Below are 18,254 nucleotides of genomic sequence, written 5' to 3'. Positions count from 1 at the left end.
TAAAAATGAATTTAAACCTGGAAACCAAAATCAAATTCAAAGACAAGGTTTTGGTCGAGGTCGAGGTCGAGATCGTGGACGTGGACGTGGACGTGGAATTGGCTGTGGTCGTGGTCGAGGCCGTGGTTTTGAAAACTAATAGAGATAGTTATTTTTATAATTCATCTCAAAAGAGCGTCCCAAACCATTCACAGAAAATGCATCATGAGAATACAAGTGTTAATGAGAATCACTCAAAAAGATATGAAAGTTCTTGTTTCAGATGTGGTACTCCAGGACATTGGTCCAAAATTTGTCGAGCCCTGAACACCTTTGTAAACTTTATAAAGAATCATTAAAGGGGAACGAAAAGGAGACCAACTTCACTGAACGCAGTGACCATTTGAGTGATTCAACTCATTTTGATGCTGGTGATTTTATGAATGATTTCTCTGGAAATGATCAATATGTTGGTGGGATAGAAATGAACAATATTGATGCTGCAGATTTTCTCAATGATTTCTCTGAAAATGAACAATATAGTGGTAGAATATAAATGTACAATAATTTATTTTTCATGTATCCATATAATGTTTTATTGTATAATTATGATATGTGTTATATTTAAATATATATTGCCAGCAATTTTATTTCATTGCATATTTTTTTGAAGTTCAAAAAATGAAAAATGCTATGAGCAAAGCTGAAGTTTGCATACCCGATAGTGGTACAACGCACATTATCCTCCGAGATAAAAGATATTTCTTGGAACTAAAACCAACAAAAACAACGGTGAATACAATATCAGGTCCTGTAGACTTGATTAAAGGATGTAGTAAAGCACAATTTTTGTTACCTAATGGTACAAAATTTTTGATCAATGATGCTTTATATTCACCACAATCGAAAAGAAATTTGTTAAGTTTTAATGATATATATTCCCATGGGTATGATACTTAAACAATGAATAAAGGGAATAAGAAATATATGTGTCTTATCACATATAAATCAGGAAAGAAATATGTGATTGAAAAACTACCAATGCTCCCTACTGGATTGCATTATACACATATAAGTCCGATTGAATCAAACATGGTAGTTGATAATTCTTCAATATTAACCAATTGACATGATCGATTGGGACATCCTGGTTCAACAATAATGCGAAGAATTATAGAAAATACACATGGTCATCCGCTGAAAGACCAGAAGATCTTTCAGAATAATAAGTTTCAATGTAAAGCATGTTCTCTTGGAAAACTTATTATAAGACCATCACCAGCCAAAATCCAAACTGAATCACCAATGTTTCTTGAACGTATTCAGGATGATATTTGTGGACCAATCCATCCACCATGTGGACCATTCAGATACTTTATGGTATTGATTGATGCCTCCAGCAGATGGTCACATGTATGTTTATTGTCAACTCGAAATGTTGCATTTGCAAGATTACTTGCTCAAATAATAAAATTGAGGAATCAATTTCCCGATTATACAATCAAGAAAATTAGACTTGATAATGCTGGTGAATTTACTTCCCAAACTTTCAATGATTATTGTATGTCTATGGGAATCATTGTTGAGCATCATGTTGCTCATGTACATACACAGAATGGATTGGCTGAATCATTGATTAAACGTCTGCAAATGATTGCTAGACCAATGATTATGAAAACAAATCTCCCTATTTCTATATGGGAACATGCAATTTTACACGCTGCTTCATTAATTCGCATCAGACCAAGTGCATATCATAAATACTCTCCATTACAGCTTGCATTTGGTAAAGAACCAGACATTTCTCATCTGAGAATTTTTGGATGTATGATGTATGTGCCTATTGCACCACCGCAACGAAAGAAAATGGGACCTCAAAGAAAGGTTGGAATTTATATCGGTTATGATAGTCCATCAATCATTCGATATCTTGAACCTCAGACAGGCGACGTGTTCACAGCACGTTTTGCTGATTGTCATTTTAATGAGGAAATCTTCCCAATGTTAGGGGGAGAACAGAAACATACCGAAAAGGAAATTACATGGCATGTATCATCATTGTTACATCTGGATCCAAGAACAAAACAATGTGAAAAAGATGTACAACAAATTGTACACTTGCAAAGAATAGCCAATCAAATACCAGATGCATTTGCTGACACAAAAGGGGTAACTAAATCATATATACATGCTGCAAATGCCCATGCTCGAATTGAAATTCCAAAGAAACAAATTGAAGATATTCATGATATCATTAAACGCCTGAAGCATGGAAGGCCAGTTGATTCCAAGGATAAAAATCCTCGAAAAAGAAAATTTATAGAGAAACTACGATGATCACAAAATAAAGAATGATGTTCCTGAAGAAACACATGATGATCACAAAATAGAGAATGGTGTTCCTGAAGAAACACATGATGATGAAAATATTCTGTCAGAACCACAAACTGACGAAAATCATGAAATCTCTATCAATTACATTAATACTGGAAAAATATGGAACCGAAAAGATGTATAAGAAATTGATGATATATTTTCTTATAATGTGGCAATCGACATCATAAATGATAATGAAGATCATGAACCAAAATCTTTTGGTGAATGTAAAAATCGGCATGATTGGATAAAATGGAAAGAAGCCATCCAGGTTGAATTGGATTCGCTAAATAAACGTAATGTTTTTGGACCTATAGTCCTTACACCTGAAGGTGTAAAACCTGTTGGATACAGATGGGTTTTTATTCGAAAGCGAAATGAGAAAAATGAAATAGTGAGATATAAAGCTCGACTTTTTGCACAAGGTTTTTCTCAAAGGCCTGGAATTGATTATGAAGAAACGTATTCTCCCGTGATGGATGCAATTACGTTTCGGTATTTGATTAGCTTGGCCGTATCTGAAAATTTAGAAATGCGTCTTATGGATGTTGTTACAGCTTACTTATATGGATCACTTGATAGTAATATATATATGAAAATCCCTGGAGGATTTAAGATGCCTGAAGCACAAAGTTCAAAACCCAAAGAATGTTATTCTGTGAAATTACAAAGATCATTATATGGGTTAAAGCAATATGGTCGAATGTGGTATAATCGACTAAGTGATCACTTGATGAAAAAGGGATATGTAAATAATTCAATATGCCCTTGTGTTTTCATTAAGAAAACAACATCCGGATGCGTAATTATTGCTGTATGTGTTGATGATTTAAACATCATTGGAACGAATAAGAAATTCAAGAAGTTGTGTCATACTTGAAAGAAGAATTTGAAATGAAGGATCTTGGAAAAACCAAGTATTGTCTGGGTTTACAAATTGAACAAAAAGAATGTGGAATGTTTGTTCACCAGACAAATTATACAGAAAAGATCCTTAAACGTTTTAATATGGATAAATCAAATCCTTTAAGTACTCCAATGGTTGTTAGATCATTAAACATAGAAAAGGATCCATTCCGACCATGTGAAGAAGATGAAGATATTCTTGGTCCAGAAGTATCATATCTAAGTGCTATCGGTGCCCTTATGTATCTTACAAATTGTACAAGACCTGATATATCTTTTGCCATAAATTTGTTGGCAAGATTTAGCACATATCCAACAAAGAGACACTGGAACGGAATTAAACATATATTCCGTTATCTACGAGGAACGACAGACTTAGGACTTTTGTATTCAAAAGATGCTAATCCAAGTATAATTGGTTATGCCGATGCTGGATACTTATCTGATCCACACAAGGCACGTTCCCAAACTGGATATGTTTTTACTCGTGGAGGCACTGCAATTTCTTGGCGTTCACAGAAACAAACGCTCGTAACAACTTCATCAAATCATGCCGAGATTATTGCAATACATGAAGCAAGTCGAGAATATGTGTGGTTAAAATCAATGACCCAACATATCCAAATCTCATGCGGATTATCATTCGATGAGAAGCCTGTGATACTATATGAAGATAATGCTGCATGTGTTGCTCAAATGAAAGAAGAATACATAAAAAGCGACAGAACTAAACATATTCCTCCTAAGTTCTTCGCATTCACCAAGGAGCTTGAGAAGAATAAATGTATTGATGTTCGTCACATTCAATCAAGTGAAAATTCATCAGATCTCTTCACAAAGGCGCTTCCTACGTCAATATTCAGAAAGCATATATATAATATTGGGATGCGCAATCTACGAAATTTGTGAAGAATTGTTCGTGTCAACATGAGGGGGAGTTTACGTGACTGCACTCTTTTTCCCTTGCTATGGTTTTTATCCCACTGGGTTTTTCCTAGTAAGGTTTTTAACGAGGCAGTATAAAAACACGTAATGAAGACAATCATTATGATCATCATCACAAGGGGGAGTGTTGAAAAATATATTTAAAATGTGTGTATTGAATATTTGAATGTTGAATATTTGAATGTTGAAAATAAGAGTTGTAAATATTGAAAATTAGTGTGTGATGATGTAGGTAATGATGTATTTTATTTTTGGATTATTTGTAAAGATTTCCTATAAATAGATCTCTCATTTGTGAAGAAAATCACAATTGAGTAGAGAGAAAAATATTATAAAGTGTGTAGTTTGGTAAATTTTGAGAGTTTGAAATTTTTACTTTTTACCATAAATTTTTACTTTTTCACAACAGAATTCATATTCTTTGACAATATTACATAAAAACATATCGGGGGTTTCTCACATGTGCTCTGCTGACATAGACTGTTAGATATATAGCTTGAGCTAAATGATAGAGTTAGTAAGTCAATATTGACAGCTGTACAATAGCTGTAAAATAGCAGTTAAGATTCTTGTTAGAATTAATAAGTTCAACACACGGAAGTTGATCTTCTTCCTCATTCATTTTTGTTTTCTTCTGTAAAAGAAACTCCCTTGAGATATTATCTTCAATCAATTGATTATCTCCATCAATGGAGATTTATGATGATTTGAATTGATTCTTAACATGGTATCAGAGCCAGGTTCTATTTCCGCAAATCCAAATCTCAAGATCACATCGGCTTGTAATTCATGGCGGTTCATTTGGGAACGATCGGATTCAACGATCCTCTATACTTACATCCATCGGATACTCCGGGAATCTCGTTGGTTCAAGATCCTCTCCTTGGCATCGAGAATTATGGTGTCTGGAGTAGGGCGATGTTTCTGGCTCTCCAAGCGAAGAACAAGCTTGGATTCATTAATGGTTCCTCTGTCCGTCCAGCAGCCACTAATCCAACCTTGCATCAATGCGAGAGATGCAATGCCATTGTTTTATCTTGGATCATGAGTTCCGTATCAAAGGAAATTTTCAATGGAATCATCTACTGCAATGATGCGTCCAAAGTCTGGGCAGATCTAAAAGAAAGGTTTGATAAAATCTGTGGTTCGAGAATTTTCTCTTTGCAAAGGGAAATTGTTCATCTATCCCAGGGCTCATCTTCTATCTCCGTATTTTTTTCAAAGCTCAAGAGGTTATGAGATGAATATCATTCACTGGTAACTCTTCCCTCATGTGAGTGTGCCAGTGCTCGGAAATATCTTGACCATGAAGAACAACAGAGGCTTATTCAATTTCTTATGGGCTTGAACGATAGCTATGGTCAGATTCGGAGTCATATTCTTATGATGACTCCTCTACCCTCTGTCAACCAAGCCTACTCAATTGTGATTCACGAAGAATCAACTCGTCACGCACTTTCCTCTCAGCCCATTGCAGAAATTCCCACGGCTGCATTTTATTCTTCATCTACCAAGAAACATGATTTAGTGAAGTGTGAAAATTGTCAAATTCAGGGACACACCAAAGAAAATTGTTTTCGGTTGATTGGTTACCCTCCAGGCCATAAATTACATAAGAAATTTCCTCAGCACAAGCCCTTGAAATCCATTCAGAAGTACCCCAAGACTTATGCGAACAATAGTTTCAACAATCCTGTTGAGTCTGGGACAATTGATGAATCACAACCTACTCATGTGATGCCTCATACATTCATTGATGCTCAGTACCGCCAAATTCTGAAACTTCTTGGTGATTCTTCGCCAATGCATGAAGCCACGACAAACCTTGCAGGTAACCTCACCAGCCTAATGTCAATTTCAAATACTGATGAATGGATCTTGGATAGTGGTGCAAATGCTCACATTACAGGGACCTCAAGTCAACTGCACGACTCGCAACCATGCGCAACCACTTCTGGTTCAATTCGGCTTCCCAATGGTAACACCACCTCCATTCATTCTATTGGTTCAGTTCTTATATCACCATCTTGTGTCCTGCGCCGCGTCTTACACGTTCCTGATTTTCACTTCAATCTTTTATCAATATCCCAGTTCACCAAAGACCACAATTGTCGTGCTATTTTCTACCCACTATTTTGTTTCTTTCAGGACCTTTTGACTGGGAGGATCATGGCGATTGGTAGACAAAAGCATGGCCTTTACTATCTTGCCAATACTTCATCTTCCGTAAAATCTGTTATACCCCGCAATACAAATTGTAACAAAAACACTACTGTTTTGTCCACTTCATTGCATTCATGTACATTTTCTGCTTGTAATGACATTGATATTGATATATGGCATAAACGATTTGGTCATCTGTCTCTGCCTCGATTGCAATTCCTACCTTTCATCAAGAACAAATCACTCACGAGTCACTGTCCAATATGTCCCATTTCTAAACAAACTCGTAGTTCTTTTCCCACAGCAGATAAACACTCTTCACCCTATCCATTTCATCTATTACATATTGACATTTGGGGCCCCTATCGACATCCTACTCATGATGGTGCAAGGTATTTCCTCACTGTGGTTGATGACTTCTCGAGATGTACATGGGTTTTTTTAATGCATTTTAAATCCGATACATTACAGTTGTTGAAACAATTCTTTACCTATATTTCAAATCACTTCCACAAAAATGTGGAAACAATTCGAACCGACAATGCCACTGAATTTTTCAACACTGAATGTCGCCTCTATTTTGCTTCCATAGGCATTATCCATCAAAGCTCATGTCCCTATACACCCCAACAAAACGGCATAGTTGAGCGAAAGCATAGGCACATTCTTAACATAGCTAGGGCACTCAAGTTTCAAGCCTCTATTCCTGATTCATATTGGGGTGACTGTGTTCTTCATGCAGCATATTTGATCAACCGCACCCCACTCCCTTACTATCTAACAAAACACCATTTGAGGTTCTCTTCAACAAATCTCCTACATATAGCCATTTAAAAGTTTTTGGATGTTTATGCTACGCATCCAACCTCAAGCCTCTACATAAATTTGATGTTAGAGCCAAGCCATATGTGTTTCTTGGATATCCAGTGCATCAAAAGGGCTTTAAGCTACTGGACTTATCTACCCATACCTTCTATACATCTCGAGATGTTGTCTTCCACGAGGACGTCTTTCCTTTTTCTTCACATGTTGGTGATCGAGCAATCTTTCCAAAAATCACAGTACATAACTTCGATGACTTTCCTTCTTCATCTTCATTTGAATTACCTCCCCAAGATGCTCCTTTCCACACCTCTTCTCCTCGGAATCCTCCTTCCGCTACCAGGAAGTCCTCAAGACCTACTAAACCACCAACTTGGAGCAAAGATTACATCTGCTCCAATTCTACCTTGTCAGCTTCCTCTTCGAAACAATACAACATTCTTCAGTCACTTTCCTACCACAACCTTTCACCATCATATCAATCATTCCTTGCATCCATCTCTGAATTCTCAGAACCTAAATCATTTAAGGAAGCCGCTTCTGATCCAAAATGGTGTGAGGCGATGAATGCTGAGATTGCAGCCTTGGAGGCCAATCAAACATGGACAATTGTTTCTTTACCACCTGGCAAGAAACCTATTGGTTGCAAATGGGTATACAAAATAAAACACAAAGCAGATGGCAGCATTGACAGATACAAAGCCCGCCTCGTTGCCAAAGGATATACCCAACAATATGGTATTGATTACCATGATACCTTCTCCCCAGTTGCTAAAATTGTTACTGTTCGATGTATGTTGGCCATTGCAGCAGCAAAAAACTGGTCTTTACATCAGATGGATGTGACAAATGTTTTTTTACAAGGTCATTTACATGAAGAGATATATATGACAATCCCTCAAGGCTTTGCCAAACAACTTCCCAATCATGCTTGCAGACTCATTAAATCTTTATATGGGTTGAAGCAAGCTTCCCGACAATGGAATTCCAAATTTTGTCAAATAATGTCTCAAGCTGGATTCAAACCGTCACTTCATGATCATTCATTGTTCACCAAGAGACAAGGTGATTCAATTACAATGCTTTTACTCTATGTTGATGATATAGTCATTACAGGGAATGACAGTGATTGCATCACTGCTTTAAAAAACTATCTTCATCAGCATCTTTCCATTAAAGACCTTGGTCCACTCAAATACTTCTTAGGGATCGAAGTTGCTCGTTCTAAGGCAGGGATATGCTTAAATCAACGCAAATACATTCTGGAATTACTCTCTGATACAGGCTTTACTGGATGTAAACCTTATGATACTCCCATGGAGCAACATTTGAAGCTTACTACTATGGAATATGATCAAAGCATCTCTTCTTCTAAATCAACTTCTGATTCAGATCTCTTGTTGCCCGACTCATCAATTTACCAACGACTTATCGGCAAACTCATTTATCTTACTATTACTCGTCCGGATATATGTTATGCTGTACAAACACTCAGTCAGTTTATGCAGGCACCAAAACGTTCTCATATGAATGCCGCACTTCGGCTTCTTGGATATCTCAAGAAAACTCCTGCCTTGGGTATTTTTTTGTCATCCACAAATGACTTCATACTCTCTGCCTACTGCGATTCCGATTGGGGATCATGCTTAATGAGTCGCAAATCAGTTACTGGTTATGTTGTTAAACTTGGGACGTCAACCATTTCTTGGAAAACCAAGAAACAAAATACAGTCTCCCGTTCTTCAGCTGAAGCTGAATATCGTTCCATGGCAACAACAGCTTGTGAAATTACATGGCTTCGAGGAATCCTCACGGACATGGGATTATCTTTTGACAAGCCCACGGTTCTTCATTGTGACAATCAGGCAGCACTTCACATCGCTTCAAATCCGTTGTATCACGAACGTACAAAACACATCGAGATCGATTGTCATTTCATACGTGAAAAAATTCGGGACAACATCATCAACACATCTCATATATCCACACATCACCAGCCTGCTGATCTCTTCACAAAAGCCTTGGGTTCAGACCAACATCATTACCTCTTGTCCAAGCTTGATTTGCTTAGCATCTTACAAGCTTGAGGGGGGATGTTAGATATATAGCTTGAGCTAAATGATATAGTTAGTAAGTCAATATTGACAGCTGTACAATAGCTGTAAAATAGCAGTTAAGATTCTTGTTAGATTTAATAAGTTCAACACACGGAAGTTGATCTTCTTCCTCATTCATTTTTGTTTTCTTATGTAAAAGAAACTCCCTTGAGATATTATCTTCAATCAATTGATTATCTCCATCAATGGAGATTTATGATGATTTGAATTGATTCTTAACACAGACCAAAAATGAGATAATGATAGCATGTCTGATGCGATCCATAAAAAAATTGTTCTTGTACCAAAATTATTACTTTAGATTTGATATATGGATCAATTCGATCCGTCTCAAATATTCCTATCAAGTCAACCAGTCTCAAAAATGTCTCATCCGTGAAACTGTCTTTAGATGATACCTTGTCATAGTTGAGATATCATAATATACATCGTTTTAGGAGATAAAAAATACATCACCAAGATTATAGTGTCAAGGATTTATCTTTTCATATTAAAAAAAAAGTGGTGTTTTGGAAAACTAAACAAATAAATGACGTCATGATATTGAAACAGCTAAGGTTGTGTTTGGATTTATTGATTTCACATCTATGGATTTCAAATATATTCAAATACATTTTATAGTTTTAGAGAAACAAAATCATAAATTTCAAATTCACTCATTCCATGTTTATACAGTGTTTCATGCTAATTATGACGAATTTAAAGTCCACCCAATAATAGAGTCATTTGAATTTCACTATACTTCGTATAACTAGTGTACAAATAAATAAGATTTTATTTATTGTTTCATTGTTAACAATAAAACTATAATCGAAATTCATTAATTCCAAATTCATCTATTTAATACAACTTAATATTAATTAATATAAAAATGATGACAAGTCCAAAAGTGCTCCAATATATATAGGCATGAACAAGACATCCAACACCGTCGGAACATAAAACGTTAAGAGCGAATTGCTTTTCAAGCGATTGATGATTGGCATTGGCAGCCGTGACTATGCACGAATTAATCATTTATGCTTTGGCAATAGTTAGCATATACAATTATTATATATTTAAAATCCAAAATTTAAATAATTAATCAGTTTATAATAAATAAAGACAAAAACTTGTGTGAGACGGTCTCACGGGTCGTACTTTGTGAGACGAATATCGTATTTGGGTCATCCATGAAAAAGTAAAAATTTTTATGCTAAGAGTATTACTTTTTATTGTGAATATCGGTAGGATTCATCCATCTCACAGAAAAGACTCGTGAGACCGTCTCACAAAAGACCTACTCATAAATAAATGTGCTAATTCATAATAATATAACAAGGTTTAAGTAAACTGAGGGATGACAAAATCACAATTACAACTTTCTTAAAAATAAAGTCAAATTTTCAATAATTAGGACAGAAATAAAAAAAGATGGATGATTAATCATACCTTCGTAAGAAGACATGGCACTAGCGGCCCTACCTAAAAAATGAGCAGCTTGATTTGTTGATCAACCAACAAAACAAAAGAACACGAAAAAAGTGTAAGATCTCGTACTTCAAAATATACCAAGGACTCTTTTCACGAATGTGAATGTTCCACTAAACAAATGAGAAGCTAAAAGAAACGTGTATCAGTGTAGTCCAATGGGTCCAGGGATGTAAATGAACCAAACCGTTTGCGAACTATTCGAAGCTCGGCTCGATTAAAAAGCTCGTTTGAGTTCGTTTGTTAATCATATCAAGCCAAACTCAAGCTCGATTTCGAGTTCGAAAATTTAATCAAACCAAGCTCAAGTCTAAGGATATTATGCTCGTGAGCTCGCAAACATGTTTGATAATAGGCTCGCGAGCTCGATCTCGATTTGTTTAGGTGGCTTGTAAGCTCGAACTCGACTCGTTTAGGTGGCTCGTCAGCTCGAACTTGGCTCATTTGTTGAGTTGACAAATAAAAATATTAGTACTAATGTTAATGGAAAGAATTGAAAACAAAACACAGTTGAAAAAAGATTAATTTACACCACATAGTCACAATTACATTTTTTTTTTATCTTACTTGCATATCATTATACTAAAATATTCTTTAAAACATAATAAATTAACAGAAATACATCAACTTATTCTTTTTTCTCAAAAAATTTACATCACCAAGTTATATACACGTTGAGTAACTTTAAAAATTATTATCCTAAAATATTATATTAAATTGAATATAATGAATTTATATTGATTAAAAAATAAAATTTATTTGAAACACAAGCGAATAGAGTATTAAATGAGTGAAATTATTGCAATGTTATTTATATGGTGATATCAGTGTATGACGAATATTTGTTATCTGGATGTTGGAATGTATTATTTTGGGATGTTCAATAATATAATGAGTTTATGTTTTTTCAGTTGTTCTTTTTTGTCGTTTTGGTTATTTATGAATGAATTTATATTTTTATGTCTGATTTAAAATTAGTTCATAGATATATTTAATTTTTAACAAGCTCAAATCAAACTCAAACTCGAGCTCAATTCTATGCTTTACGAGCTCGAAAACAAGCCGAGCTCAAGCCAAGCTTGTTAAACATGATAAACGAGCTATTAATTAATCAAGCTCGAGCCCGACTTGATTAACATGATAAACGAGCTTTTAACGAGCCGAGCTCGAGCTTTTTTCGAGCTTAGTAATTTAAATACAAATCGAGCTCGAGGCTGATAATAGAAGCTCGAATCGAGCTCGAGCCTCAGACAATCCTAAACGAACCAAGCTCAAGCATGATACTGTTTGGTTTGGTTTGGTTTGTTTACATCCCTGAATTGGTCAGCCCCCTAAGTTACGCTACTCTTATCTTGAAGGCTTCAAGAATCAGACTTTATCAAACCAAAATTACAAAATGATCTGGATTTGAAGAGCCCTCCAAACAGAAATCTTGTTGGGGATTCTTGAGGGACTAGATTAATCTCGTCGGGACAGCCTTTTACTCGAAGTATTGTTCGTCCGATCGTTTGTCGTATGGAATCTATAATCTTTCGGTCCACCGGATACCCCGACGCATCGCATACGTAGAATGAGTTTACTGCCTTGCCGGCTCGTGTTGTCACTTCCGCTCGGGTCACGGTTAGGCTATTTTCGCGAAAAATCCGTGTTACATCAGACAACAGCCCCACTCTGTCGGTTGTGCAGAGTTCTAGTTTCAAGCCCTTGGGAGAAAATGGAATAAGTTCCAGATCAAAATTCGTACAAGAAAATAGAAATAATGTACAATGGTAATTCTTACCTCGGATACTCTCCTTTGTATCGCTGCTTCAAGACATTGGATCACCCTTTGTCTCTCTGCATCTGATTTCAACGGTGATCCATCGACATGCCTCACGCAGTACTCCTTAAAAACATGAACCCGAAAGTATTTTTCAGACCATGTCACAAGACCTTGAACATGCAGAGATGAAGGACGAATCGAGTACCTGATGAGCTTCTGGTCCCTCGGCGTCGACGCTCCCGTGGAAAACGATGTACTGCATATCAGTCAAAGTACACAAAACATCAAACAGAAGCTTCGGCCTATCCTTGCACCGGATCGTTACCACCGAGTAGTCCTTGTCATTCCAATTGACAACATTAACACTTGGCCTCTCTTTATCGTCCAGAGAATCATCCCCCATTCGCTCATAATCTCTGTCAGCAAGCATCATCTGATGAAGCCTTCTTTCGGTATGAGTCCCTCCATGAGATACCACGGTTTTAGCTTCTCTAGATTTGTTACTGCCCTTAAGAACATTGCATAAAAGGCGCTTAACAATGGTTAGTTTTTCGAGATCGGTAATCGCCCCTCCTGTTAACTCATCAGTTACTTGCATTACGGCTGCTGCACGCGTGTTATGGGTCCAGATCTCAGCATTCACCACATTGCACTTGAGGTGGGTTAGAACTGCGCTAACTTCGGAAAGTAACCCCGGTCTATCACTTCCTATTAACTCGATTGAAGTGTGGTCCATTTCGGATGTTAGCCCCACGGATCTTCTCATAGAGGTTGCAAAGCAAGAATCAGGACCGAGTGACTGAAAATGAAAGGCAAAAAATCACAACTCTTGCTCTTATGCATACACAAAACCGTCAAAATCACCATCGTTAGCACCAAGAATATACCACCTTTTGAATATAACTCAGAATCTCAGCATCTGTTATCTTGTTCCCATCATGATCAGTGACATTGAAAACTGGTCGAAGAGAAAGCTTCAAGATTGTATTTTAACTCCACAAAACATAGTACACTAAATCTTTCGTAAATTAATATGAAAATATCGTTACCATCCATGAACCATCCGCCATCAGACGTTATATAAGCTCTGGTTATAATGAGATTGAGATCAATAAGGACTTGCACGACTTCAAGAAGAATACCATATTTGTTAGCACTGTCCACCTGCAGCATCAAACACGTAACCCAAAAATAAAAATAAAAAAATTGGAAAAAATTCACGAGTGCAGAGTCCAAGACTGACTAAAAAAAGTTCGAATATAGACTTACCTGAATAACCGTGGCGTTTTTGCACGATTCGTTATCAATGACAACTCTGGCAACAGGTAATGTTGAATTTTGTTATGGAATTCGAATCAAGTAACTTCTTTGCATAGGAATATCATACATATGCATATATAGATATATAGATTATTGTATTTATATATACCTTGGAGGGTTCATTCTCCGAATAAACTTCTCGTATTCATCATCCATGTTTCGTGGAAAACTAACTGGTGCCTGCCTCTGTGGAAAAGGATTGAAAGTTCATATAAAGAAAAAAAATGTGTATCTTTTCCAAGAACTCGTGGACTTGGAAACATATAGCCGTTACGAAACACATAAACATGTAATGGATCCGAGAATGATTCTGAGAAATCTAAAAGACCAGCCAAGTCCTCTTAAGGGGCAAACTCGAAACCCCTGTTCCTGATCTTGTGGAGGCAACAGACTCTTGGCTTTTGCAGAAGCAAATTAAGACTATCAAACGTTAGACTGGAACAAATGAAACCTTAAAACTTAAACAGAAAATACCAATAAATAAAAACACACATTACACACACTTGGAGGTGTGAAAAACAGTCAAAGACGTCACAGTTCACCCTCCTCCCTCTAAAAAAACACACAAACCAAACCCATAAAACAACGAGAACAATAAAATATTTCGAAAAAGTAAAACTAGTCACGCTTGACTGGGAAAGAAACGACTCCAACTCAAACAAACAACGTAAATAAAACTGAAACCTTTGATGCGCCAAATAATCAGCAAGAAGAGAACTAAAGATTGAACAAAACCTTCGAAATTCTTGAGGATTCTTGGCCTGCTTACCGATATTTTCTTGAATCCTTAGAACAAAAACGATGTTGAGATAAACTACGTCAGAAAAGAAAGCAAATCTTGATGCATATATCTTATATATATAATTTCCAGAAATATGATATAAGCGAATCAAGAATCAAGAAATCTGACGACTGCTTGATTTCATCAATTTTACGAAAATAAACACGCAGTTTCACTCCTCGAGCTGTAGGTATACTTTATAGATGTATATAAGCAGGTTCCCGTCTGGTAATTTCTAGTCCCAGCTCGGAAAGGAGATTCGAGGCGCAAAAATTATTATTACTATATAAAATTTTGATGTGAATATAATTTTATCAATTTTTATATAAAATATAATATATTGACCTGACTTTAGAAGACTTGACTTTTCTTCTAAGATAGTGGTGTATTTTAGGAAATAATATTTTGTTTTTTATATAATATAATATAGTCTTTTTAGCATATATTATTATATTTTATATTGTTTAAAAGGAAACGTCTTGCGAAATCTGAGAAGGAGAGCGTGCATAGGATCTGCATGGCGCTTTTTAGCAGTCCGCCCACGTGTTTGAAAATTAGGCAGGTAGGGGCCTGCTAATATGAGCTGGTATGGTCAACTATAGCGTTCCTGGGGAGCAGCTAGCATAAATCTTGTAGCATATATGGTTTGTTTTTGTAACATGTCTCTCATATTAGGATTATAATAATTTTTTTCAAAACTGCATGATAAATGTGTCACAAATCTAAATTGCGCAACAAAAGATGTTACACAAATGACAAAAACTTGTTTTAGACGATCCACAGGGTCGTATTTTGTGAGACGGATTTCTTATTTGGATCATCCATAAAAAAATATTACTTTTTATGCTAAAAGTATTATTTTTTATTGTGAATATCGATTGGGTTGACTAGTCTCATATATAAATATTCGTGAGATCGTCTTACAAGAAACCTACTTTACACTGATTGTAGCAAAAGAAAATTTTTCGTTCGGTGTAGGACTTAACCAACACCGTTAAAATGAAATGTCTAATGTGATTTCTTAGGAAAATTTCATTCCATCCGTTATATCTTAACGGTATATCCAAATGTGAACATTTATTTTTATAGGTAAGACATAATTTTATATAAGGATGAATATGGATAAAAATATTTTGATATGAAGAAGTATTTAAAGAAAGAATTTAAAATCCATTAGATTAACTCGATAAAATAACTAGCTAAAGATTTGAAATCTGTTAATGTCAAATAGATTTATCCATATAAACTAATATAGTTATTATTATAAATTTGAAATCCTCAATTTTTAATTAATCGATCTTAAGTTGCCAAGGAGTATTTGTCTTTTAAACTTGTGGGGAAAGGGTAATTTTTTTATGGTAACGCTTGTAAATTTATTCAGAATGCAATAAATCGTCCATTACAAGACTCACTAACCAAAACGGAAAAACCCCATTTTCCCAAACAAAAGGAGCAGGGGAAGAAAGAGAAATAAATGCAAGTGAATGCGCAACCCGATTCGTCGATCTGCCAATCTGTCTAAGATCGGTATCAGTGCTGCTGTCCAATGAGTTCCGAATATCCAACGCCAGTGCACCACAATAACTAAAATCTTCTGCTGGGTTGATGACTGCTTGCACCGCCAGCAGAGAGTCAGTATTAATTACATGGGCTTCTATCCCACGTTCCTGCAACAGCCTCATCCCATCTCTTATTGAAAGGAGCTCAGCGAAAACCATCGACGGTGGCTTAGAGATTATTTTTCCGAAGGCAAGCCGTATTTGATCGTCATGATCTCGCACTATGCCCCCAATCGAATAACCACCAGTGTCATAATTAACCGCCGCGTCTACCTCAAGTTTCAAGGTGTTAACCGATGGTCTCGTCCAGCGTTCAAGCTGTGATAATGGCTTCGGAGTAGGTGCGGTAAGTAAGGATTCCTGAGCTTCCTTGAAGTCTTTCAAAAGGGAGGCGCTCCACTCCACATCCAAATGAGCACATCCAGGCACCTTCTCATGCAAAAGCCGCAATCTATCATGCCATACAACCCAGGTGCGCATCGCAAAAACCTCCATATCTTCCTTGCGTAACACTGCTTTCATTCGGATGAAGGCATCCAATAAATCCATGTCTTTTACATGTTTCAGAAAAGGATGAAATATTGTATCCTTCCAACACTTCTTGGCAAATGGACACCAAAACAGAGTGTGCTCGGTTGAATCGTGACCATAACCACACAACTGACACAGATGTGTGATGGGAACATGATATCGTAGCAGGTTCGCCCGAGATGGAATAATGTTGTGCAAAGCTCGCCACCAAAAAATCCGAACCTTAGGAGGAACTGACAATGACCATAAAAATTTCCACCAAGATTTTGTATGGGTGTTCGAGGTATAGCTGGACGTATCAAAGAACCCAACTTCATGCTTGTAAGCATTCCGCACAGTGTACTTTCCTTTGGGATCATAGAGCCAGAATCGAGAATCCTCAATCGCATTATTTGCTAGTGGGATAGCTAGAACCTCTTCAGCTATATAAGACGGGAGGGTGGTTCGAATCGGCGACTCATTCCATGCTCCATTCACGATAAAAGAGTTTACTTTATCAAGATCATTTGGGATATCTGCAGGCCGCCTTAGAGACTGCGATCCCGGAATCTATTGGTCTCGAAAAGTCGCGATTTTTTCTCCATTACCAACCGCCAACACAGACCTTTCTTCAATAGCTTTCTACTCCACAAAAGTGAGAGCCAAATAAATGAGGGATTATTACCTGACGGAGCGTCCATAATATCATGATTCTTGAAATATCTCGCCTTAAAAACCCGAGCTACAAGAGAGTCTGGATTAATGGCAATTCTCCAAACTTGTTTCGCTAGAAGGGCTCTATTGAACGCTTCCAGGTTACTGGAAACCCATTCCTCCCATACATTTTGGCACACATAATGTATGCCACTCTTTCTAGTGCATTCTCCTTCTCCCTTCTTCCATGCCCCACCAAAAATTCGCGCATTCTCATTCAATAGCCTCACAGATCGCCTTAGGTATATGGAAACAAGAAATAGCATACGTGGGGATAGACTGTAAAACAGACTTGATTAACGTTTCTATGCCTCCGGCGGAAAATTTCTTGTTGCCCCACCCTTTCAAATGTTTCACTATAGTCTCAATTAAATATATGAACTGGAGCTTTTTGTTACGCAAAGAGAAGGTCGGCAATCCCAGGTAAATGTCATGGCCCTGCGTAGTGGAGATATACAACATCCTCTTTATCTGATCAGCAATCACTGGATCTGTATTCGGACTAAAGGATAAAGATGATTTCTCAAAGTTTATTAGCTGGCCCGAAGCTTTTTCATACAACGATAGATACTTGTGAAGATTCAAACAGTCGGCAATAGTAGCTTCTAAAAATATGAGGCTGTGAGAGATTTGGGACTTGTATTTGCAATACGGATACCAATAATCAACTTACGAGATTCAAAGGAGCTCAAAATCGATGACAGCCCTTGAGCGCACAAAACAAACAAAAAGGGTGAAAGAGGATCCCCTTGACGCAGCTCTCTGCTCGGATTAACATGGCCTATAATACCGCCATTGAGTGCCATCGAGTAGTTGACAGAACGAACACA

At 36.7% G+C, this 18,254-nt stretch overlaps 1 protein-coding gene across 2 annotated transcripts; it reads right to left on the bottom strand.

The window, feature by feature from the left end:
- Positions 1-11,993: 11,993 nt before the first annotated feature.
- On the bottom strand, positions 11,994-14,914 carry LOC142533382 (ACT domain-containing protein ACR4-like). 2 transcript variants are annotated; one of them, XM_075640126.1, is made up of 8 exons: positions 14,596-14,914; positions 13,970-14,046; positions 13,810-13,855; positions 13,590-13,704; positions 13,431-13,498; positions 12,746-13,339; positions 12,559-12,663; positions 11,994-12,481 (listed from the first exon to the last, which is right to left on the bottom strand). In XM_075640126.1, exons 2-8 carry the CDS (start codon positions 14,014-14,016, stop codon positions 12,140-12,142), a joined length of 1,317 nt encoding a protein of 438 aa, XP_075496241.1. In that variant the 5' UTR covers positions 14,017-14,046; positions 14,596-14,914; the 3' UTR covers positions 11,994-12,139. The 2 variants fall into 2 exon arrangements, with proteins under 2 accessions (XP_075496241.1, XP_075496242.1); XM_075640127.1 differs by having other exon boundaries at positions 14,630-14,914.
- Between the last annotated feature and the right edge of the window lie 3,340 nt (positions 14,915-18,254).

The sequence above is a fragment of the Primulina tabacum genome, chromosome 18 (genome assembly GCF_025594145.1).
Source record: "Primulina tabacum isolate GXHZ01 chromosome 18, ASM2559414v2, whole genome shotgun sequence".
NCBI lineage: Eukaryota > Viridiplantae > Streptophyta > Magnoliopsida > Lamiales > Gesneriaceae > Primulina > Primulina tabacum.
Note: the sequence above shows the minus strand (reverse complement) of the source record. Positions and strands in the feature narration are given on the sequence as shown.

Bases quoted from the DNA above. Each gene is read 5' to 3' on its own strand.
- LOC142533382 (XM_075640126.1), bottom strand. From the start codon at position 14,016: ATGGATGATGAATACGAGAAGTTTATTCGGAGAATGAACCCTCCAAG. The intron at 13,499-13,589 runs GTAACGATATTT...CTCTTCGACCAG, and splicing joins TGGCGGATGGTTCATGGATG to TTTTCAATGTCACTGATCAT. The intron at 12,664-12,745 runs GTACTCGATTCG...CATGTTTTTAAG, and splicing joins AGGGACCAGAAGCTCATCAG to GAGTACTGCGTGAGGCATGT.